The sequence below is a fragment of the Pithys albifrons genome, chromosome 19 (genome assembly GCF_047495875.1).
Source record: "Pithys albifrons albifrons isolate INPA30051 chromosome 19, PitAlb_v1, whole genome shotgun sequence".
Lineage (NCBI taxonomy): Eukaryota > Metazoa > Chordata > Aves > Passeriformes > Thamnophilidae > Pithys > Pithys albifrons.
This window is the reverse complement of record NC_092476.1, coordinates 11,659,459-11,683,275: the sequence shown is the minus strand read 5'-3', so window position 1 is coordinate 11,683,275 and position 23,817 is coordinate 11,659,459. Positions and strand designations below refer to the sequence as shown.

The window sequence follows — 23,817 nt, the reverse complement described above, 5'->3', positions numbered from 1 at the left end:
GAATCCAAAGGCTCACAGGGAATCCAGGGGGTCACAGGCAATCCAGGGGCTCACAGGGAATCTGAGGGGTCACAGGGAATCCAAGGGCTCACAGGAAATCCGAGGGGTCTCAGGGAATCCGAGGGCTCACAGGGAATCCAGGGGGTCACAAGGAATCCAAGGGCTCACAGGGAATCCGAGGGGTCTCAGGGAATCCGAGGGCTCACAGGGAATCCGAGGGGTCACAGGGAATCCAGGGGGTCACAGGGAATCCAAGGAGTCACAGGGAATCCAGGGGCTCACAGGGAATCCAGGGGTCTAAGGGAATCCAGGGGGTCACAAGGAATCCAAGGGCATCACAGGGAATCCAGGGCATCTCAGGGAATCCAGGGGGTCTCAGGGAATCCAGGGGGTCACAAGGAATCCAAGGGCTCACAGGGAATCCAGGGCATCTCAGGGAATCCGGGGGTCACAGGGAATCCAAGGGCTCACAGGGAGTCTGAGTGCTCAGGTGCTGCAAAACCAGCCTGGCTCCAGGGAAGGGCTCACAGGTGGGTTTCCAATGGCACCTTCTCCCTGGCATGTGGAGGGGTCACACACACAGCACTGGCTGCTCTTTGGGAAGAGAGACCAAGCTCTTCTGGCCACCCCATGGTGGCACAGCAACAGCAGGGCACTCAGAAAGTGGGACATGGCCTACTTAAATCACACCTTTCCATAAGATGTCCAGGCCTGAGGGAACTTGGAACAAAGTGTCTTAGAGGCACAAGCTGAGCTGAAATCAAAGATTGGTTGTATGAGGACACAAAATGTTCAGAACTATAAGAGGAAAAGCCTAAAAATGCAAGTTTTGGAAGAGTTACAACTCCCTTTGCTGTGTATGAGTCACTTTCTGATGGAGGAGGTCCAGGAGATGCCCTCCTCCAGGGAGTCACCATCCTGATGCTCCACTGCAGCTGCTTCCCCACCCTGCTATGAAATGAGGCTCTGCTCCAGCAGAGTGATGTCTGTGCCCCTCTGGGTGCTGGCTTTGGCTACCCCAGGTGGGATGATGGTTTCTGGGTTCAGCAGGATGTGAGGGAGGGCTGTGGTTGATGCTGCATCCACTGGAGAAGTCATCTCCTCCCTCCCCTCCAAGGCACTTGGTGGGACAAAATACAAAAGGCTGTGACTGCCCATCAGGGGATAACCAGCCTGGATGTGGCTGCACTGCCAGGGAGAGAGGACCTACCTGGCCATCCTGGTGCCCTGCAATGACACTTCCCACTGCCCTTGCCAACCCCAAAGGCTCTTCCCCACAGCCAGGGCTGGACATCCCTTGGGAAGGCCTCAGTGCAGCAGAAGATGCAGCCTGGAGCTGGCAGCACAGAGCTGGTGCTCCACCCCTGCCCTGCTGCCCTCCCTGCACCATCCACACCCAGTTGGGCCCTGGGGGATTCCCAGAATCCCAGGATAGGCTGAGCTGGAAGGGACCCACGAGGACCATCCAGTCCAACCCTCAGCCCTGCACAGACCCATCCCCAAGAGTCACCCCCTGTGCCCCAGAGCATCATCCAAACCCTCCTGCAGCTCTGGCAGCCTTGGGGCTGTGCCCACTGCCCTGGGGAGCCTGCTCAGTGCCCACCACCCTCTGAGGGAAGAGCCTTTCCCTGAGATCCAACCTGACCCTGCCCTGGCACAGCTCCAGCCATTCCCTGGGTGCTGTCCCTTGACCACTACACAGAAGAGATTCCATGGGCTGAGGCAGCAATTAAGGACAGCAGGGACTGGGCATTCTCTGCCCCATCATTTCTGGAATGTCAGGCTCTCATCCCGTTTCACCCAAACACTCAGCTCCAAAAATCAGTTGGCACAGTGTGGGGACCAACTTGCCTGAAGGATCTGCAATGGCTTTGACCCAACCACTGGCAGGATGGGTGGGCAAGGAGGGCCTGTCCTGAGATGGAATGACATCCCAGCCCTCTCCCAAGGGCAGCTTGGGAGATCTCCACAGGCCCTCCCTGCAGGGGCACGAGGAGGGGCAGGGGTGGCTCTGGCATCTGGGCAGCACAGCAGCTCTGCAGGGCTGGCACTGGGCTGCTCCCAATCCCAACTCTGGGAGCTGCACCTGTGTCTGCACTGCAATTGCTGCTGCTGCTTATTGTCTTCATTAAAGAGAGATATCACAGACACTTTGTGGTGGGCCAGTGTGGTCAGTCCAGTTTAAAATAGGCTGATATTTATGTAGTCAATTACTATGGACAGATTTCTCTTATTTTCTAGCATAAGGCAGTGGAATTGAAAATTCTGTTTTCCGAGACAGGTAAACAGAAGTGATTTAATGTTTCAATCCCAGAGCACCAAACAAGATATAATTGCAACCTGGACAATGTGTGGCAATTAGATTTAATGTGGGGAAGAATATGCTGTTTAATATTGATAGAGGGACGAGGGGATGCATGGCTTACATAAAGCACAAACCAAATAAACCTCAGGAATCAATAGCAGAGGGTGAAAAGTGCTCCCCAAACCTGCCAGAAATCATGGGCAGGAGCTGCTACCTGCAGAAAAGAACCCTCTAATGACTGGAGAGCCTCAGCTCCTGGGGTGGGATTCAGGTACCCCAGGGATGGCACTGGAGCAGAACTGCAGGGAATGGTATGAAGCTGTGCCAGGGGAGATTTAGGTTGGATCTCAGCAAAAGGTTCTTCCCCCAGAGGGTGGTGGGCACTGAGCAGGCTCCCCAGAGCAGTGGGCACGGCCCCAAGGCTGCCAGAGCTGCAGGAGTGTTTGGATGATGCTCTGGGGCACAGGGTGGGATTGTTGGGGTGCCTGTGCAGGGGCTCGACTGGATGATCCTTGTGGGTCCCTTCCAACTTGGGATGTTCTATCAATGACTCTCTTCTATGAGATGAGCAGCAGCATTGGTCTGGGTTGGCATTTCTTCCTCTGGTGTCTACTGAAGAGACATATTTGAAGGGTCTGAGAGGCCACCAGTGGGCAATTCATGGAATCCTTAAGGTTGGAGGAGACCTTTAAGATCATCAAGTCCTACCATCAACCCAAAACTTCCACCATGTTCACCAATAACCCACATCCATATCCACAGATGTTTTGAACCCTTCAGGGCTGGTGACTCCCCAACAACCTGCTCCAATGCTTTACAACCTGGTCCATGAAGAAATCCTTCCTAGTGTCCCATCTAGCCCTCCCCTGGCACAGCTTGAACCCAGTTCTCGGTCCCTACAGAGCTGAGTTAGACACTGTGCATGACCCACAGCCCAGCCCAGCACCCCACACATCCCTCCCCACACCCTGAGCACCACAGAGCAGCCAAGGAAGGCTGGTGGCCCTTCCTGCTGCCCTGCCTTGGCAGCTGAGCCTCACACAGGCTGGGGGAGAAATCCTCCTCTCATTGTTCCTTCCCAACTGTCCCCTCCCAAAGCAGCTCCTGTGGGAGCTGTTGGAGCTCCTCAGTCTCTGGGGCTGGGCCTCTGCCCTGGCAGCACCCAGAGGAGGAGCGTGCACAAAGCAGGAGCCTCAGAGCCCAGCAGAGAATAACTAAAGCCCAGAAGAAGCAAATTTTATTGTTTTTAACTGACTATCTGCCAAAAGAAGGCGATTTGGAAATGTCAGGCCTAATTTGAATCCTTTGAATAATTCATCGTGTCTTTGTAGCAGAAAGTGATTGTTTGGTCCAAAAATAGGAGACATCCCATTAAGAGGAAGAGAAATTGCAATAGACTGGTGGCCATCAAGAATCACTGGCACGTTGCACTTCAAAGCCCTTTGTTCTGGCTGGCATGGGTGGCACCAGGGGCTGGGCTGAAGCATTGCATGTTAATGCTGTGCCAGCCTCAGTTTTGCAAGCAGAACTTTCCTCTGCAGTTTGGGTGAAGGAAAAGCCTCCAAAATGAGGATAATATATATTCTGAACTAACGAAGTTAGACCATATTTTGGTGGGCTAACTGGATATTTCAGTGGATCAAGTGAAAATCACCTGAACCGAGGAAACAATTTGGGCCAGTAGTGTGCTCATCTGCAGGGAATGGCTGAAGGCTGATTAGGATTTCCTTCAAGGGTGTCTTTAATGAAAATTACTCCCAGCATTTGGGGGAAAAAATGAAGAAAGTAACTTGAATCATTTCAGATGCACTTTAGTATTCAGCATCTGAAATGCAAATTTGTGCATAATTGTGTTTGGACAACTCTATGAGATTGCTGCTGTAGATGCTTTGAACCCTCACAGGAGGCTCTGACATTATGCTTGGGTGCACAGGCTTTAAAAATTGCTTTTCTCAAGCCTTGCTGAGAATTACATTTGCTAATTCATTTGTTTCCTGAAAGTAAAACCAGACATGATATATGATCAGGGGGTTATGTCTTTAAATCAATTTGACTGCTTGCACACATTTGGAAATATTCTTACCCACATTAAAACCCTTTCAGGAGTGCAAAATCCTCCTGTCTGTGTCCTGATTTTTATGTCCTCTATTGTCTTGCCATGGCTTTAGACCATTGAGAGCTGTCCCCAAGTCCAGTTCCTCCTGAGGTGGGAGATGATGGCCCTTGGGATATGAACAGAGAAGGAATTCCAATGGTGCTTCAGGGTTTGTGTCCAGTGGAAGATGTTCAACAACAAAGCCATGACAAATGCCCTGATGGGGTCAAACCACCCTGAGAGCCTGGAGCAGGTCCCTGCCAGCCCCTCTGCCTTGCTCTAGGGTGAGCCAATGGATACTGGATCAGGAAATTGTCTCAGAGCATGTTATGAAGCAAAACACAAATGCCCCAAAGGAAACCCACAGGGCTGGCACTGCCTTTGTGTTTCTCTGGCACTTCATGGCAGGTGCCAACCTGAGCCACCTTTCACTTGGAATTGTGCTTGGAATTGGCCAGGACTTCATAGAATCATAGAATGGATTGGGTTGGAAAAGACCTCCGAGATCATCAAGTCCAACCCTTGGGCCAACTCCAGTCCCTTTACCAGATCATGGCACTCAGTGCCACAGCCAAGCTCAGCTGAAAAACCTCCAGGGATGGGGAATCCACCCCCTCTCTGGGCAGCCCATTCCAATGCCTGAGCACTCTCTCTGCAAAGAATTTTCTTCTCATATCCAACTTCAATTTCCCCTGGCAGAGCTTGAGCCCATCGTGCCCCCTTGTCCTATTGCTGAGTGCCTGGGAGAAGAGACCAACCCCCACCTGGCCAGAACTTCCCTTCAGGCAGTTCCAGACAGTGCTGAGGTCACCTCTGAGCCTCCTCTTCTCCAGGCTGAACACCCCCAGCTCCCTCAGCCTCTCCCCACAGCACTTGTGCTCCAGTCCCTTCTCCAGCCTCGTTGCTCTTCTCAGTTGGATTGGAAGAGACCTCTGAGATTATCAAGACCAACCCTTGATCCAACCCCACTGTGACCACCAGCCCAGGGCACAGAGTGCCCTGGGCTGGTGGTCACAGTAGGGTTGGATCAAGACATGTTGGATTCTCTGTCCCTGGAGGTGTTTCAGAGGACACTCAGAGCCACATCCAGTCCCTTCTCCAGCCTCGTTGCTCTTCTCTGGCCCCGCTCCAGCCCCTCAATCTCTTTCTTCAACTGAGGGGCCCAGAACTGAACACAACACTCAAGGTGTGGCCTCCCCAAGGCAGAGTCCAGGGGAAGGGTCACTGCCCTGGGCCTGCTGGCCACGCTAGTTTGGATCCAGGCCAGAGCCCTTTGACCAGTAACTCAACATTTTGGGATTCCCCACAAATGCAAGCCCATTGAACAGGAATGGTGAGAGGGCAGAGATGCCCCTGGGCCCTGCCCTCCTGCAATGGCACAGCTGGGCATTGTTTTGGAAGGAGCTTGCAGCTGTTCCTCATGTTTCAGTACTAATTGCAGGTACTCCTGCTCCCACCTTCTCACTTAACCTTGTTTGCTGCTTTCAGCTTCAAGGATTGCCTTAAACCCTTTGCAGTCCTGATTTTCTCTGTCCTCCATAATCACTTCTCCTTGGGGAAGCCCAGCAGGGTCAGATGGTGCCTTTCAAACTTGCCACATTTAACAGGTCATCTCTGGGGCAGAGGTTTAATCATGCCTTGTACCAGTCCATCCTGTTAAGAGATGAACATTTCCCACGGAGGGGATTTGGGGATTGGAATCCACAGATCTTGGGAGGGAGGAGGAGTCTGAAGAGAGATCTCAGGGCTGCAGCATCTTCCAGGCATGGAGCAGTACAGAAGTGCTCTCAGCTCTGATTGGAATTGGTGGGTGCTGGGGATGTCCTCTTGAAGTCCTGCCCTTGATTATTTCCAGAAAAAAAAATGGATTTTCTGGTGGTTGTTTAGAAATTTTCATGGAATAAACAAAAGAAAAATAAAACTGAAACGAAAAAGAAAAGGGAAAAAAAAAGGCAGAAAAAGAAAAAAGATAAGGGGTGTCAGTCAGGTTCTAAAATGCCCGTGGTGTTCAGGAGGACTTTGCTGGGGCCTGAATTCAGCTGACACCATTCCACCTTTAGATATGAGACAGTGGATGGGCAGGGCTGTGTCCAAGCCCTTGCTGAAGGTGACACCCAGCAGCTGCCAGAGCTGGGACGCCCCAGCATGGTGAGTTCAGAGCATCCCTGTCCTGTTGTCTGCCAGGGTGGGAGACTCTGGCCTCTCTGCAGAAGGACTTCTGACCCCAGAGCAAGCCTGGTTTGCCCCAAGGAGGCTGTGGAGAGGTGGGTGTCAGTCTGTTCTCCTGGATAACAAGGGACAGGACAAGAAGAAACAGCCTCAAGTTGCACCAAGGAAGGTTTAAATTGGATATCAGGAAACAATTTCATCAAGGATTGTGTTGTCCAGCACTGGCACTGGCTGCCAAGGGCAGTGCTGGAGTCACCACCCCTGGGAGTGTTCCAAAAACATGTGGACCTGACACCTGAGGACATGGTTTAGTGGTGAACAGGGTGATGGTTGGACTTGGTGATCTTAAAGGTCTTTTCCAACCTTACCCATTCCATGATTCTGTGGCTCTAAGTCTTAATCCCTCCATGCAGAGCTTCCACTTGGTGTTGGATGTACCACCCACGTTCCATCCTCTCTGCCATGGGCTGGTGGGTGTCCAGCTGTGTCCTTGTCCCACTTGGCCCATCAGTGTGACCTGCTGAGCAGAGCCCTGCAGGGCATGGTCAGCACAACAACAACCTGCAGAGATTTTGGGCTGCTGAGCTCTGACAGGAGCTGCTAAATGTGTGTGGGGGGGTTGCTTTAAGCACATTTCAACTTTGCTAAAACTTCATAGATTTTTGTGGCCCCAGTAAAGGGCACCTCTGCTGACCTCATGGCTGGAGGCACTGAAGGCCTGGGAAAGAACAGTTGGAATTTTTTAATGTGAATAGACTGACCCAATTCCCTCACCCTTGTTCTCAGCAATGGCTCAACTGATTCCAGTTAATCTTTCCAAAAACGCTCAGCCTGAGGCAAAGAGAAACTGTAAGTCAGATACATTTTGTCAAAATGATAAGGGGACAAAAGGAATTTTTTGCAATGAAAACTGGTGATCAGCATTATCTGTGGGACTCCAAAGTGCTCTGGGGGGTTGTTCCCCTCCAGCTCAGCATGGAGTGTGCAGAGATTTGAGCTGTGAGGATCATTCCATGCAGGGGAAGCTGAGCCTGCCTTTGCAGGTTTGGCTTTGCAGCCTCTTGGGCTTCAGTGTGGCAGAAGCAGAGTAGTTGTTCAGGACATTGTCTAGTCCAACTCCACCCCCAGAGCAGGGACAGGTAGGACAGGCTGTCTAGGACCTTGTCCTGCTGGGTTTTTGAAGTTTCCAAGGGTGGAGACTCCACAGCCTCTCTGGATAAGCTGTTCCAGGGTTCAGCCACCCTGACACGCTGCTGTGCCAGGGGCAGTTGCTCCAGGTGGGGACAATGACTCGTGGGGTGTCACCACCCCTGCCAGATGGGTGTACCCTGGTGAGCCCCATCTTTGTGTCCCTTGGTACAACCTGCTGCTCAAACTGCTGTAGCCTCTCCCAGCTGCCCTTTCAGCTTTGGTAGCATCCAGATATCTCTCATTTAGACTGAATGTCATTTCTGCTGGATACAACAGGAATTTTCTTACCTTCAGTCCATCAGGCCCTGGGAACCCTCTGCAGAGTTCCACAGGTTCAAGAGGGATGTGTTGTTGATGTTCAGAACCCCTTTTTGGCCATGCAATCATGTTCCAGCTCTTCTGCCTGAGCAAAACTGAGACAGGTTTCTAACAGCTTTAAAACTAATTAATTGCTGCATAAAGGAAAAGTCAAGCCTCTCTTTTTATCTCCCTTGGCTGAATCATATCTTACTTTGTTGTGTGATTCCCTGCTGTGGAAGGAACTGTGATTACATTTGCAGACAACACGTGAAGTCAACGAGAAAATCTTGCACTGCAAAGAAACAGCTGAGGAGGGGAGAGAGGGGAGGTGGAGGAGAGGAGGGGGAGAGGACTTGGGGTAACAGACATGGACAGGTTTGGAGCAGATCATCAGAGATTCCAGGATTCTGCCCTGGCAGAGTGAGAAAAGCCTTGAACCTCTGAAAATCTGCCCTAAAACATCTTCAGTCCATGAGAAGAGTCCCTAACAGGAAAAAGAGGGGACAATGAGGGACATCCCTGTCACTGCCACACAGCTTTTCCTCCCAGCAGTGATCTTACAGCAGGGGAGGTGAGGATGAAGGAATATGCAATATAAGGTGTTCAGGAGAACACCTGAAGTCATTCCCAGCATGTGACCACTGGGTCACAGTGTGGGGTGACCTGGGCTGGGACTTCCCAGCCCAGCTCAGCTTCTGCCTTCCAACAGCCTTTGCTGAGCAGTTGTCAGTGCTGATTGTGCCTGTCCCTTCTCCCCCAGGGAGAGCTGACCATGACCAGTGACATGGAGAGCCTGCAGAATGCCCTCTTCCTGGACATGGTGCCCGAGCCCTGGGTGAGGAGGTCCTACCCCTCCACAGCCAGCCTGGGCACGTGGTTTGCCGACCTCCTCGCCCGCATCAGTGAGCTGGAGACCTGGACTGGAGACTTCTCCTTACCCTCCACAGTGTGGCTTGGGGGGCTCTTCAACCCCCAGTCCCTCCTGACCGCCATCATGCAGACCACGGCCCGCAAGAACAAGTGGCCTTTGGACAAGATGACTCTGCAGTGTGATGTGACAAAGAAGGGCAGAGAAGATTTTGCCAGTCCCCCTCGGGAAGGGGCCTATGTCCATGGCTTGTTCATGGAAGGTGCACGCTGGGATGCACAGGTGAGCTCCCCAAGGCTCTTGTGTTGGGAGGGAAGCCATGGAGGTTGTCTCCTTATTCCTTGGTCCTGTCTCCAGGGGACCTCTCAGCCTGGATGGGAGCTCATCTGCAACAGGCAGGAGTGACAGATGGGAGATCTGGGCCTCTCCTCTGCAGCCCAGAGAGGGTGTCCAAGGTGCCAGAGCTCATTTCCATGGCTGTGAGGGGAGTTTAGGGTGGTCGGCTTGGACTGATTCCTCCGGTCTGTGCAAGGTGAACCTCAGCCCCAGTGCACAATGGCCTGTGGTCAGTACTGAGGGTAGTGCTGCAGGCAGAAACCCCAGGGTGCTGTCAGAGGTGTGCTGTCCCCACAGCTCCACATGGCTGTGCTTTCCCTGCTGCCTCCAAAGTGACAGATTTTTGAGGGGTCACACTCACTTTGCTGTTTGGCAGCAGTGGGGAGAAGGAGAGGACTCATTTCCTACCTGCCCACATCCCCAGAGCTGGATGGGTGGCATGTGCCAAACCCACAACGCTGTCCTGCATTGGCAGGTGCTGCAGGATGTGACCAAAAATGAATCCCATCCTCTAGTCATTCCCTTCCAAAAGGTTTGATGAAGGTCTAACCTGTGCAGTCCAGGTGGCCTCAGGCTGATGACTCGGGTTTGGGGTGGGCTGACCCAGGACAGGCAGAACAGAATGAGTGTCCCTTGCTCTTCTCTGCCCCTCTGGATGAGGGGACCCCCACAGCCAGCCTCAGGCAGCCAAGGTGAGGAGCATACCCACCCCTTGGGCACCTGCTGCTCCAGCCCAGGGAGCTGTGGAGCCTCCTCCCGGAGCAGCATCCCAGGGGAGCACAACTCCCCCTGAGAGTCGTGAGAGCTGCAGGAGCACAGTCTGCAGAGCCACAGGCCTTAGACTGACTATTCCCCACTGGGCTTGGGCCTCTGAATTGCCTGGCTTGTGGTGCTGTGACTCCCACTTTGGGGGGGGAGCTCAGGGACAGCTCTTCCCATGGGCAGCTCCTGCTGCCAGGGATCTGTGAGTGAGAGAACTCAGACCAAAGTGGGTCACCCAGAACATTCTTAGCTGTGTCAAGTTTACCCTCTCTCAAGGAGAGACATTTCTGTCAGAAGCAGCTCTTTACCCAGCCCCAGGTCCTAAGACTCTCAGCCTTGACCTTGAAGATCTCACTCTGTGTGTTGTGGTGGGTTCTGAGGAGCCTGTTGGACACTGAATCCCAGCCTGACCTTGCAGTTCAGGTCTAATATTCATTAATTCTTTGTCAGCTCCCTCTCTGCAATGGTTTTCCATGAAGGACAGGAAGTTGGGCAGAGCTTTGACCTCATTGCCTGATGACTTCCAATGCCTTTGATGACACATCCTTGGGAGGGTCAAACTTCCAGGGCATTCTGGAAATGGGTTGATGTGAGCACTGAGTCTGGAAAGCCACAGGCAGTCAGGATCATTGGCAGAGGCTCTGTCAGGGGATTGCAGTGAAGGTCTCCTGTGGGTGTCAGGTCAGATCTGCTGCCTCCATGGGTTTGGCTCTGCTCACAGCAAAGGTCCCAGCAGCAGGACAGGGACCAGCCCAGTCCCCTTCCCAGCTCTGCTCCCACATTCCCTTCTCTGGTGTGGCCTGGAATCCCTTGGAACCACAGCCCATCCCCACAGGGAGCACTGGATTTCTGCTGCCCTCAAACACTGACACCTTGGGTTGGTGTAGATCAGTTGGACACAACAGGGAAAGCTTAAAAAAATCCTGGTCTTTCATATTAAATACTCCATAAAAAAACATTCCAGTGACTGCTGGGACATTTTCCTTCACCATTGTTGCCACCACTCCTAGAAAATGAGTTCTGCCCAGGTTTCCCCCAGCTCCAGGCAGAGCTGGAAGTGAAGAGTGAGAAGTTGTGATGGTGCAAAGCCCAAAGTCTTTTGGGAGACCTGTGGCTTCTCCCCTGTGCCTCCCTGCAGTATCTGGTTGGGTGATTGCATTCAGCACTGAGGTGTGTCTGCAGGGACCAGCCCAGCTCCAGGAACTGTGTTTTTCTGATTCCATTTTCCTTGTGATTGAAAGATTCTGAGCAATTACCTTTATGGAACCATTCCTAATCTCTGGGTATCGTGCTTCGATTTATTTCAGCAGGGAAAAGGATATTTTCATGGGTTGCTGCTCACACTGAAATATCATTTCCACCTGGTGGAACTATTCATTTCACCTGTAATCCAGTGAGCACCACCAGTACACTAATGGATGCAGGGCTTTTAAAACAGGTGCACAGCTCTTTTGGGTTCTACATCCTTTCCCAATTAATCCTCTGATAAAAATGGCAGGCCATGTTTAGAAGAATTCCTCTGGGGAACACCTCCACCTTTAAAAGAATATTTCACTTTTAGGCTGTGCCTCCAAAAAGCAAAATGTCCCTCTATGTTCTGCTACTCACATTTTTCTATTTATTTAAACATTTATGTTTGCCCTTGGGTGTCTTAAGTTTATAAAAGATTCATTACAAAGCAGCAGGCAGCTATTAGAGGAAATGAAACCAAGCAGATTATTTTGGGTTCAAATGATCTGTTGCTGTGACAGTCAGAGGGACTCAGTGAGGGACACTCTGGCTGGGGACACTGAGACATGGTAGCTCAAGCCAGGGCAGAGCTGCTGACTGATTCCTGCCTATCTTGCTCCCAGAAATGCAGAGTTTGAGGCCAAATATGTGCCCTGCAGCTCCCTGGGGTGGGAGGTGGGTTTTACACCACCTGTGCCCCAAGCCAGGTGCAGAGAGCACAGCCCCTTGCCATGGAACCAGAGAATCATGGAATGGTTTGGGTTGAAGAGGCCTTAAAACCCACCCAGTTCCACCCCCTTGCACTGTCCCAGGCTGCTGCAAGCCCTGTCCAGCCTGGCCTTGGACACTCCCAGGGCTGGGGCAGCCACAGCTTCTCTGGGCACCTGTGCCAGGGCCTGCCCACCCTCACAACCAGGAATTTCTTCTCCTTCCTTTTGTCCACTTGGAGCCACAAACCCATCACTGTCTGGACCCCCCTGGGGAGATGTTCCTGTGGCTCCAGTGCTGGTCTCCAGCCCCTTCCCTGCACACTGTCCCTGTATCCCAAGGGCAGCTGAGCTGGGCTGGGGGTCCTGGGGCCACCTGCCCCCAGATGGACACCTGTGCTGGTGGCACCTCAATGTGCAGCACTGTCAGGGCTGTTGGTGCTGCTCATTGGTCTCAGGGCCATCAGTCACCATCCCTGGCTCGTGACAGCTGGTTGGTGCCTTCGGACCCACCAATGGCCTGTTGGGAAGCCAGAAGGGAGGAATTTGTTGGGATCTGAGGCCTGAGCTCTCCGAGCTCCTCCCCAGGAATGCTGTACCAGGAATCAGGAAAAGCTGCTTTCACAGGAGAATTAATTTCTGATGATGAGAGTGATAAAAATTGCAATTACAAACTGGCCCAGACATAACAAAATGATATGTGACATGGAGGTATCTCAGGAAGATTTCAACTCTTGTTAACCAGAAACAGCTCAAATATCTCTTGGAAATTTGATTTGAAGAATTCTCAACAGTAAAAAAAAAAAAAAAAGAGAGAGAATTGATGAGAATTCAACCTCAGAAATAAAAGATGTGGATTTAAAAAGAATGCATAATACTGTTTAATAAATAGCTACTTTGCAAGGCATTATAAGAATTATTTCATGTTTGTTCAGCATGTTGAAAATACAAAACCCTAAGTGAGAGCTGGATTTATCACAGCTCAGTGTAACAGATGGCTCTGGGACAATTCAACCGAGGTGTGTGGCAAGAGGGATTCTTTTTCCTCCCTCATTTGCAGAACTAAATAAACTGCTGGAGAGGTTGAATCTCATCCCACAGCCCTGATGGAACAGATAATAGGGATGTGTGAAGCTCAGCTGCAGGAGGGGCTGTTTCTTCAGCACTGAAGAGATTTATTGCTGTTTCTCTATTTGTCTTTCCTTGGTCTCTCTGCCCTCCATTAAGGAATTTTGCAGCCTCCTTGGAAGTGGGTTGGTGTGTAGGGTATTTTGTTGTCAGAAAGAAGATGCCAGAGAGACCCAAATTAGAGGAACAAGCTGTTGATTTGTTGCCCTGGCACAGCACTGCCTTTGCCCTGGGTTGGGCAGCCTGGGCAGGGCATTGCTTTGAAGAGGATAATGAACACTTGATATTTAATGATAATATTGCCTCAGGAACATTCCTTCTGCATCCTCCTTGGGGGTGTGAGCACCAGAGAGGGGAAGCCACGAGCCTGGGGGGCCTTTTGGGGCCCACAAACCACTGTGTGGGTTCTTTGTCCAAACAAGTGTCTCCTGGGTCATGCTCAGGTTTTGGTGGGATGGGACTTTCAATGATTGTTGTTCACCATGCCAAGCCCAGTTGAGGTCCCCATCATTGCTCACTTCCCACAAGGTGAGTCTGCTCTGGCAAAACATTGAGAAAGAGCTGCACAAAAATAATCACAGAACCACCAACTTTGAGGTTGGCAAAGCCCTCCCAGCCCCTGGAGCCCACCCTGTGCCCGATGCCCACCTTGGCAAAGCCCTCCCAGCCCCTGGAGCCCACCCTGTGCCCAATGCCCACCTTGGCAAAGCCCTCCCAGCCCATGGAGCCCACCCTGTGCCCAATGCCCACCTTGACAAAGCCCTCCCAGCCCATGGAGCCCACCCTGTGCCCGATGCCCACCTTGGCAAAGCCCTCCCAGCCCACGGAGCCCACCCTGTGCCCGATGCCCACCTTGACAAAGCCCTCCCAGCCCATGGAGCCCACCCTGTGCCCGATGCCCACCTTGGCAAAGCCCTCCCAGCCCATGGAGCCCACCCTGTGCCCGATGCCCACCTTGGCAAAGCCCTCCCAGCCCATGGAGCCCACCCTGTGCTCGATGCCCACCTTGTCCCCAGCCCAGAGCTCTGAGTGCCACGGCCAGTCCTGCCTTGGGCACCTCCAGGTCTGGGCACTCCAAACCTCCCTGGGCAGTTCCTTCTGGTGCCAGACCACTCTTTCAGGAAGGAATTCCTCCTGATGTCCAGCTTGAACCTCCCCTGGTGCAGCTTGAGGCCATTTCTTCTCGTCCTGTCCCTGTTCACTGGTACCAGGACCTGGAAATGTCCTCAAGCTGCACCACAGCAGAATCCAGAGCAAGAGAAGTGAAGACTTTGTTCCCACTATGGCTGGACAGAGCCAAGCACGTTGTTAGCCCACAAAATCCTGCTCAGATGTGCAGGGCCGAGCATCTGGTGGGAGCCAGGCTCTGTACCCTTGAGACAACCCACCCTGGGGGAGGCTTGTGGTGAGCCAGGGCAGGGGTTGGACCCAGAGCCTCCTTAGCTCAGAGCCCTCCAGCCCCTTGAGCTCAGGAAAGCTGTTTGCCCTTCCCCAGTCAGACCAGCCTGTATAACCTCACAGAAGATTGTCACGATGCCTGATCTCCACAGACACAGTTCTCCTTGAGCCTCTCAGGGGCTTTTCAGGGGCTTCAACCCCCATCGTTCAATAAATCGCTTTTCTGCATCTAATTTTATGAGGTTTTACTGTTTTGGTAGTTTATTTCTCAATCCTCTTTATCCTGAGTTACAGTAGTGGAGAGAAGGGAAGAGAAGAGGAAGGGAAAAGGGGGGAAAGGGAGTGCCCTATGTTTACATTAACAATATTTAAACTATTCTTGTGCAAGAATATTTAAGTTTCAGGAGGGACTTTATTCAGAGCTACCTTTTCCCACAGTTACACCCAGTCTTAAAACCTACACCCACCAAGCAAACTGTCCAACATCACACAGCTAGAGCTAATTATTAAGCAATACATATTTCCCAAAGATTGCTAGATCTAAGCAGTCTTAATGCAACTTATTTTAACTTCATAAAAAAGCTCTATTGATGTTACTCCACTAAAATAAACAATAAATAGTGCAGAGGAATAAAGACACTCCACATCAGACCAGTGTGATCAAGTGAAATCCCCCATATTACACCCTGCACACAGTTTATGTAGGGTTAAAGCTACGTTCACTTGGCTAAATTGAGCCTCACACCATCTAATTGCAAATCCCAATTAGTTATAATCCATATCTCACCAGTCCAATGTTTTGGTGAACTCATCCTGACCGTTTTCAGCAACATCTCCAGTGTCCTGTGAGAAACCCAAGGAGTTCTCATGAGAAACCTCTGGGGAGTTGCTGAGAACTCCTAGGGAGTGATCTCTCCCTTACTGGACAACAGCAGCTGTGCTCTTGTTGCTTCTTAGCTGATCTCTGCTCCCATTCTCACAGAACTGATGCAGGCTGGATCGTTCAGATAGATCTGAATTGCTCACCTTTGATTTTTCTGTACCTACACTCCACAGAGTTTCTGCAGACTTCTTTTCTTGCTTCTGCACCAGCTCAAGGTCTCTAGAGAAATTCCATTTTTATCTTAGCAGCTGCACCTGCAAATTGGTCTTTGGTCTGCCAGCCTGAAAATGTCTGAATCCTAACAGAGGATGTTGCATGTGCTGGAGCAGCTGCTGGACCCCTCTGGTATCTAACGGAGCTCTGTTGCTTCCCTCTGCAGGCAGGGGTGATCACAGAGGCCAGGCTCAAGGAGCTCACCCCAGCCATGCCTGTGCTCTTCATCAAGGCCATCCCTGTGGACAAGCAGGACCCCAGGGGGCTGTACCCCTGTCCTGTCTACAGAACTCGCCAGAGAGGCCCAACCTATGTGTGGACTTTCAACCTGAAAAGCAAGGACAGTCCTTCCAGGTGGGTGCTGGCTGGGGTGGCCCTGCTGCTGCAGGTCTAGGGGCAGCAGCACAGCCCTCAGGGCACCGGCACAGCCCTCAGGGCACCGACACAGCCCTCAGGGCACCAGCACAGCCCTCAGGGCAGCAGCACAGCCCTCAGGGCACCGGCACAGCCCTCAGGGCACCAGCACAGCCCTCAGGGCAGCAGCACAGCCCTCAGGGCACCGGCACAGCCCTCAGGGCACCGGCACAGCCCTCAGGGCACCGGCACAGCCCTCAGGGCACCGGCACAGCCCTCAGGGCAGCAGCCCAGCCCTCGGGGCAGCAGCACAGCCCTCAGGGCAGCAAGACAGCCCTCAGGGCACCAACACAGCCCTCAGGGCAGCAGCACAGCCCTCAGGGCACCGGCACAGCCCTCAGGGCACCGGCACAGCCCTCAGGGCAGCAGGACAGCCCTCAGGGCACCGGCACAGCCCTCAGGGCAGCAGCACAGCCCTCAGGGCAGCAGCACAGCCCTCAGGGCACCGGCACAGCCCTCAGGGCAGCAGGACAGCCCTCAGGGCAGCAGCACAGCCCTCAGGGCACCGGCACAGCCCTCAGGGCAGCAGGACAGCCCTCAGGGCAGCAGCACAGCCCTCAGGGCACCGGCACAGCCCTCAGGGCACCAGCTCAGCCCTCAGGGCAGCAGGACAGCCCTCAGGGCAGCAGCCCAGCCCTCAGGGCAGCAGCCCAGCCCTCAGGGCACCAGCTCAGCCCTCAGGGCACCGGCACAGCCCTGGGCTGCAGCACAGCCCTCAGGGCACCAGCACAGCCCTCAGGGCACCAGCACAGCCCTCAGGGCACCAACACAGCCCTCAGGGCAGCAGCACAGCCCTCAGGGCACCAGCACAGCCCTCAGGGCAGCAGGACAGCCCTCAGGGCACCAGCACAGCCCTCAGGGCACCAGCACAGCCCTGGGCTGCAGGTCCCTAATGGTGCCTTTCTCCGAGAATTTAAGCAACAAAATGCTGAGGTTGAGCCCAAGCTGCATCTCTGCTGGACTCTGTGCCCAGGGCCCCTCTGGGCACTGGGGACATGGCCTGGGCAGAGCCCCAGAGGGGGTGGCAGAGCAGCAGAGGGACACATGGACCAGGCTCGTGGCTGCTGCCAATCCCTCTCCTGTAATTCCTACACTGGAAGATCCCAGCCCACAGCCTGATGTTTCACACCAAGAGCATGCTAAGCTCAACTCTAATCCTAACTTTTATTTCTCTTTCATGATCAAAAGTAGTTTTAAAGTCAGTGGCCTTCTCCAAAACACTTAGATAATGAAATGAGCTTTGAAATTCTGCAGACCTTGTTCCTGTCTGTGTGTTTCTTTGTCCTGTGTGGTGTTGAAAGCTGGGGGGGAGCAGGTGTTGTGCCTCTGAACTGTGTCTTGCTAATTCTCCTCTGAATTTTGGAAGCATTGAAAATAGTGGTAATATCCAATGTTCTTAAAGGAATCAACAGTAAAAGTAACACACAGGGTTTATTGCAGAGGAGTATTTCCTGGTGATAGAGACTTACTAATAAAAGTCATTTTTCCTGGACTGGTCTTTGGAAGTTGCCTGCAGGCCTGTGCTGTGGTTACTCCTGGCATGGACAGTGGGGTCAGGGGGGAGGAAGAATCTTGTCTGGGGATTTAACATTTATAATTCTGGCTGGAGGTGCTGAGGTCTGATGTGTGTTCCTGGAGCAGAGAAGAGTGGCTGAGGGTGCAGATCTTAGTGAGCCACACACAGACTGTCCCTCTGGACTGCAGAGGCTGAGCACTGGGAGTTGGGAATCCCAGAATCCCACAACATTCTGAGTTGGAAGGGACCCAAAAGGATCATTGAGTCCAATCCTCAGCCCATCCCCAAGAGTCACCCCCTGTGCCCCAGAGCATCATCCAAACCCTCCTGCAGCTCTGGCAGCCTTGGGGCTGTGCCCACTGCCCTGGGGAGCCTGCTCAGTGCCCACCACCCTCTGGGGGAAGAGCCTTTCCCTGAAATCCAACCTGACCCTGCCCTGGCACAGCTCCAGCCATTCCCTGGGTGCTGTCCCTGGTCCCCACAGAGCAGAGCTCAGGGCCTGCCCCTCCTCTGCCCCTGCCCAGGAAGTTGTCCCTGCACTGAGGTCTCCCCTCAGTCTCCTCTTGTGCAGCTGAACACACCAAGTGCCCTCAGTGTCCTCACACGCTGCCCCTCCAGGCCCTGAACCATCTTTGTTGCCTCCTTTGGACACTCTCCAGTGGCTCAATCTCTCCCTTCCATTGTGTCCCCCCAAACTGCCCCCCCATTGCAGGTGAGGCTGCCCCAGTGCAGAGCAGGGTGGGACAATCCCCTCCCTGGCCATGCTGGGCCTGATGCCCCCCAGGGCAGGGATGTCCCTCCTGGCTCCAGGGCACTGCTGACTCGTGCCCAACTGGCCACACACCAAGACCCTCAGGGCCCTTTCCTGGCACTGGTTTCCAGCCCCTCATTCCCAGTCTGTCCATTCATCTGGAACAGGGGAGGTTGGGTTTGTTTCCTGGGGAAATGGAGCTCTTGGTTCCTGTCTCCATATCTCTGTCCAACATTCACTGCTCCTCTCCTCAGCTGGCACAGCCTCCCACCCCTCCCTGGGCACCCTCCCCCCCTCCCTGGGCACCCTCCCCCCCTCCCTGGGCACCCTCCCCCCCTCCCCGGGCACCCTCCCACCCCCCCCGGGCACCCTCCCCTCCCTCCCCGGGCACCCTACCCCCCCTCCCCGGGCACCCTCCCCCCCTCCGGGCACCCTTCCCCCCCTCCCTGAGTACCCTCCCCCCCTCCCCGAGCACCCTCCCCCCCTCCGGGCACCCTTCCCCCCCTCCCTGGGCACCCTCCCACCCCTCCCTGGGCACCCTCCCCCCCTCCCTGAGCACTCTCCCCCCCCCCTCCCTGGGCACCCTCCCCCCCTCCGGGCACCCTCCCCCCCCTCACCACAGGGCCACCTGTGGGATTTCACCCCTGGGGTTCAGCTGAGCTCCCTGCAGGTGCCAGTGTGGTGGCAGCAGGGAGGGGAGGGTGGCACATGTGCAGAGGATTTGGTATCAGCACCCCCAAACCTTCCCAGCCAATGCCAGGGAACAATCTCACAGCCAGACTGGGATCTCCAGCAGGGACTGTGACCCTTTGGAATGCTACAAATCCTGGAGATTGGACAAATCCCCAAAGTCAAGGAGCACCTCAACAAACACTGTCTCATCTTGAGAGGTCCCCTCTTGCCAGCTCTGGCCTCAAATGGGGTCAGGTGTTCAGCACCAACTGGGGAAAGGGGAGGATCACCAGGAATGCTGGTCCTTTTGCCTAAATGGTGGCATTGAACCTTCCAGGATCCTGTTTCCAGGCAGCCCTGGGGTTCACAGTGTGGGAGTTTGCAGCCTGCAGAGCCCTGCAGGTCACACAGAATCACAGGATATGCTGAGAGGGAAGGGACCCACAAGGATCTTTGAGTCCCAGTCTGAGGGAGTCACCTTGAGCTGAGTTGATGCTCCATGAGAGACCTGGTCTTCCACCTCACCCTGCCCTGGCTGTCAGAGGGGTCAGATCTGGCTCTCATTTCCCTCTTCTCCCTGTGGAGAAATGGAGGGGCTCAGTCCAAGATATTTGACTTCCAGACTTCAGAAATGAGGTGAGCTGGCCTGGCTCAGACTGTGGCATGGCCACTGCAGCCATGGGAGAAGGATCTACTTCCAGGTTGGAAGTTATGCCTCCCAGCTGGGTTTGGAGCTCAGAGCCTGGAGTCCTTGCACAGCAGAAGGCAGGAGAGAGTGCTGTGTGGGAAAGGGCAGTGCAGCTCATGTACTGTGTCTTCTGAGTCCCTCAGCAATGTGCTTGCACCTGGGACAGGCAGCAGGTGGTCTGTGAGCCTGGAATGCAGCTGTGGGGTGTGTGCCAGGCTTGGGGGTGGGGTGGATTTTGGGAGGAAGGTGGGTAAGGGGCTCATGTGCCAACCCCAAAGGGTGTTTGGGTATTACCTGCTGTACCTCCCTGATACCCTCTGAGCTGCCAGATGTCACCAACACCACCCTGGCCACTTCAGGAAGGCTGTGAAGGACCTGGGCCAAGCCCCCTGCTGTGTCCCAGTGGGCAGGAGCCCACCAGCACCACAGGAAAGCCCTGCAGAGGAAGCTGTGCATAAACAAGTTTTCAGCCAGAGCTTCCTAAGGAGTTGTGTCCAAGTGAAATCTCCCAACAGACAGAAAGCCAAAAATCCAGGAAGCAGCAGTGCTGATGTCCCCTCTGAGCTCTGCTGGGCTCCATGGCTTGCAGCACCTGGAAGCACCATCCACTTATGGCATTACTTATTAAACTGGCTTTACCTCAACCCATGAGTTTTCATACTTTTATCCTTCCACCTCACTCCATCCCTCTGGAAAAGAGGGAGCCAGAGGGTGTGTGAGGCTTGGCTGCTACTGGGGTTAAATCAGGGCAGTGTTTGATTTCTCAGAGCCTCATATTGTACTGAGAGTTCCATGGGCACCCTCAGCACACTCTGGACAAGGCAGGGTCAGCTCTCTGCCAGTCCTCCCACTGAGAGTCCTGCAGGAGGGTGAAGTCCTCAGGCTTTGCAGGAGATCCATGGGAACTCTTCTGCTCTGAGCAGCACAACAGCTCTTTTCCTGCAGGAAGGAGAACATACAAAATCCTTGTCTTTGCAGTCCTGGAAAACTACAAACTTCTGGATGAAGGGAAGGTGGGAAAACTCTCCAGTAAGAACTTGTTTAATTGCCAGGCAGTGTCTCCAGGGCACAGCCCCAAGAAATTAATGATGAAGAAGTTAGTTATGGCTTAGCAAGAGACATCTGCAAATAAAAAGCAAGTGAGAGAGCTGTTTTAAGCTGCCTGTTTCCAAATGCCTCTAATCCACAAATGGGAGTCTGTAGACTATCCACATAATGAGTACCTGGCTAGAAGAGGTCTGTCAGCAGGGGGAAGCTGTGCTATTAAATTAAAGCCCTCCCAATTTAAATTAGAACATGCCAATTAGATGTGTAATGTACACTGGTCACTTCCCACAGCTTTGCAAAGTTGGGCACATTGAATTCTCCAGGGATTTCACCAGTCAGGAGGTTTGGCTGCACTAACAGAGCTCTGCTGAATGAAACACAGAAAAGCAGAGTGTGGAGTGAGTGCATCGTACTCCAGGTGATCCATCATGCTGGATTAGTCCTTCTTACGTGTTTCTTTAATGCTTCTTCACCAGGAGGGACCTTCTTACTCTCCCCAACTCCCTGCCAAGAGGGGGGAGCCGAGGGGGGTGGGGGGGTGGGGTCGGGCTCTGCCCCAGGGCACAGGGACAAGAGAGGGCACGGCCTCAGGCTGGGCCAGGGCAGGGGCAGGGGGCACAGCAGCAGGAATTTCTGCATGGAAAGGGTGGGCAGGCACTGGAAGGGGTCTGCCCAGGGAGGTTTGGAGTGCCCAGCCCTGCAGGTGCCCAAGGCAGGACTGGCCGTGGCACTCAGTGCTCTGGGCTGGGGGACAAGGTGGGCATTGGGCACAGGGTGGGCTGGATGATCCTGGAAGTCTTTTCCAGCCTCGCTGATTCTCTGTGTGATTCTGTGATTCTCAGTGGGATTTTCTGCCATTCTGGAGACTGTTACTGTCCTAAAGTTCATGGTTCTCTTGCAAAGCCTTTCCTCCTTTCTGCAGCACACCAGGGCCTCTCTCTGCTTGGTGCTGCCCCCAGACTCTGTCCAGACCCACAGGAAAGGAGAAGCTCAGTAACTGCCTGTCCTTGTGGAGCCCCTGCCTGGGCTTTCTCTTGGCAGCTGAAGAAGAATGGGCTGTTGACAACAAAATGGCTCCGATTGTTTTATTAGATGTATCTCCCTGCATAATTCACCAGTTGGGCAGGCAGGGGAGTGAGGAGATATTTATAGATACTAGAAATGCCACCAGGGTGCTCATTCCTCATCCTTTGAAAATCATCACAGGAAAGAGTTGGCTGCAAAATGCTACAAGAGGAAGGTGAATAATTTGATGCTTCAGGGGGTGAAAAAATCTGACAGGTGTGAGACTTTTCAGCCATATCTGCCTAAGCCAGGCAATTAACTGCATTGCCCAGGCTGGTCACTGGGAGCAGAGCATTAGGCAAAGGTCAACACTGCCTGTCCCTGAGCTCTGGGAAGTAGCTGCCAACTTGGCACTGCCAGTGTGCCCCTTCCTCCCTGCCCTGCCCTGGTTGGAGTGGGCAGAATCCCATCCCTGGAGCTGGCACAGCCAGTGCTGAGTGCTGGGACTGGCAGAGCTGAGCACTTTGAGTGACCCTGGGGCAGAGGTGAGGCTGGAGCAGGGCAGGGTGTGTGGGCAGTGCTGGGCAGCTGTGGCAGCAGGGTGGGCAATAGGGCAGGGCATCAGGTGAGAACCCCCTGCAGAGCTGCCCCAGCCCTGGGGGCAGCACAGGAAGGACATGGAGCTGCTGGAGAGAGGCCAGAGGAGGCACCAGGATGGGCAGAGGGTGGAGCAGCTCTGCTGGGAGGGAAGGGTGGAAGGGCTGGAATTGTCCAGCCTGGAGAGAAACTGCTTTGGGGTGACCTCCTTGTGGCCTTGCAGTGCCTGAAGGGTCTACAAGAAAGATGGAGAGAGACAGTTTCCAGAGGCCTGGAGTGGCAGGACAGGGGGAATGGCTCCAAACTGATGGAGAGCCGGGTTAGATGAGATACTAGGAAGAAATTCTTTCCTGTGAGGGTGGGCAGGCCCTGGCACAGGTGCCCAGAGAAGCTGTGGCTGCCCCATCCCTGGAAGTGTCCAAGGCCAGGTTGGACAGGGCTTGGAGCAACCTGGGCTGGTGGGAGGTGTCCCTGGACATGGCAGGGGGTGGAATGAGATGATCTTTGCCATTCCTTCCAACCCAACCCATTCTAAACTTCCATGACTTTAAGGCAGTTTGGCAGCAGGGAACAGGTGGTTGCTCATTTTTAGGGAAAGATGGAGACCCTGGGAAGTGACTATTCTCTAATGGAACAAGTCTCATGAGACCAGTCCTCAGCCCAACCCTGAGGCTGCTTCCCTGTCCTCCAGCCCCTCAGTCCAAACCCCTCCATTGAAGCTCCACCTCTCAACTCCCCAGGCCTGCTGAACCCCAGCCCTTCCCTCTCCAGCAGCACCGGCCAACCTGAGCAAGCACAAGCTTGTTTTAAACAAGCAGGTGGGTGTTCCTGGGCCAAAGAGACACCTCTAGCAAGCAGAGCGTTGCTCCTGAGGGCAGAAGAGCCCCATGGACATCAATTCTCAGGGGCCTGGGGCTGTGCCCACTGCCCTGGGGAGCCTGGGCAGTGCCCACCACCCTCTGGGGGAAGAACCTTCTCCTGAGATCCACCCTGACCCTGCCCTGGCACAGCTCCAGCCATTCCCTGGGTGCTGTCCCTGCCCTGACACAGCTCCAGCCATTCCCTGGGTGCTGTCCCTGCCCTGGCACAGCTCCAGCCATTCCCTGGGTGCTGTCCCTGCCTTGACACAGCTCCAGCCATTCCCTGGGTGCTGTCCCTGCCCTGGCACAGCTCCAGCCATTCCCTGGGTGCTGACCCTGCCCTGGCACAGCTCCAGCCATTCCCTGGGTGCTGTCCCTGCCCTTGCACAGCTCCAGCCATTCCCTGGGTGCTGTCCCTGCCCTGGCACAGCTCCAGCCATTCCCTGTGCCTTGTCCCTGCCCTTGCACAGCTCCAGCCATTCCCTGGGTGCTGTTCCTGCCCTGGCACAGCTCCAGCCATTCCCTGGGTGCTGTCCCTGCCCTGGCACAGCTCCAGCCATTCCCTGGGTGCTGACCCTGCCCTGGCACAGCTCCAGCCATTCCCTGGGTGCTGTCCCTGCCCTGACACAGCTCCAGCCATTCCCTGGGTGCTGTCCCTGCCCTGGCACAGCTCCAGCCATTC

The 23,817-nt window shown here is 54.1% G+C and overlaps 1 protein-coding gene across 1 annotated transcript in view; it reads left to right on the top strand.

Moving 5' to 3' along the window:
* DNAH9 (dynein axonemal heavy chain 9) overlaps positions 1–15,979 on the top strand; it is a 205,871-nt gene extending 189,892 nt beyond the window's left edge. The window contains exons 68-69 of the mRNA XM_071574021.1: positions 8,821–9,210; positions 15,752–15,979. Of these exons, the coding sequence (XP_071430122.1) occupies positions 8,821–9,210; positions 15,752–15,979 (618 nt within the window). The remainder of the gene's footprint in view (positions 1–8,820; positions 9,211–15,751) is intronic.
* The last annotated feature ends 7,838 nt before the right edge of the window (positions 15,980–23,817 follow it).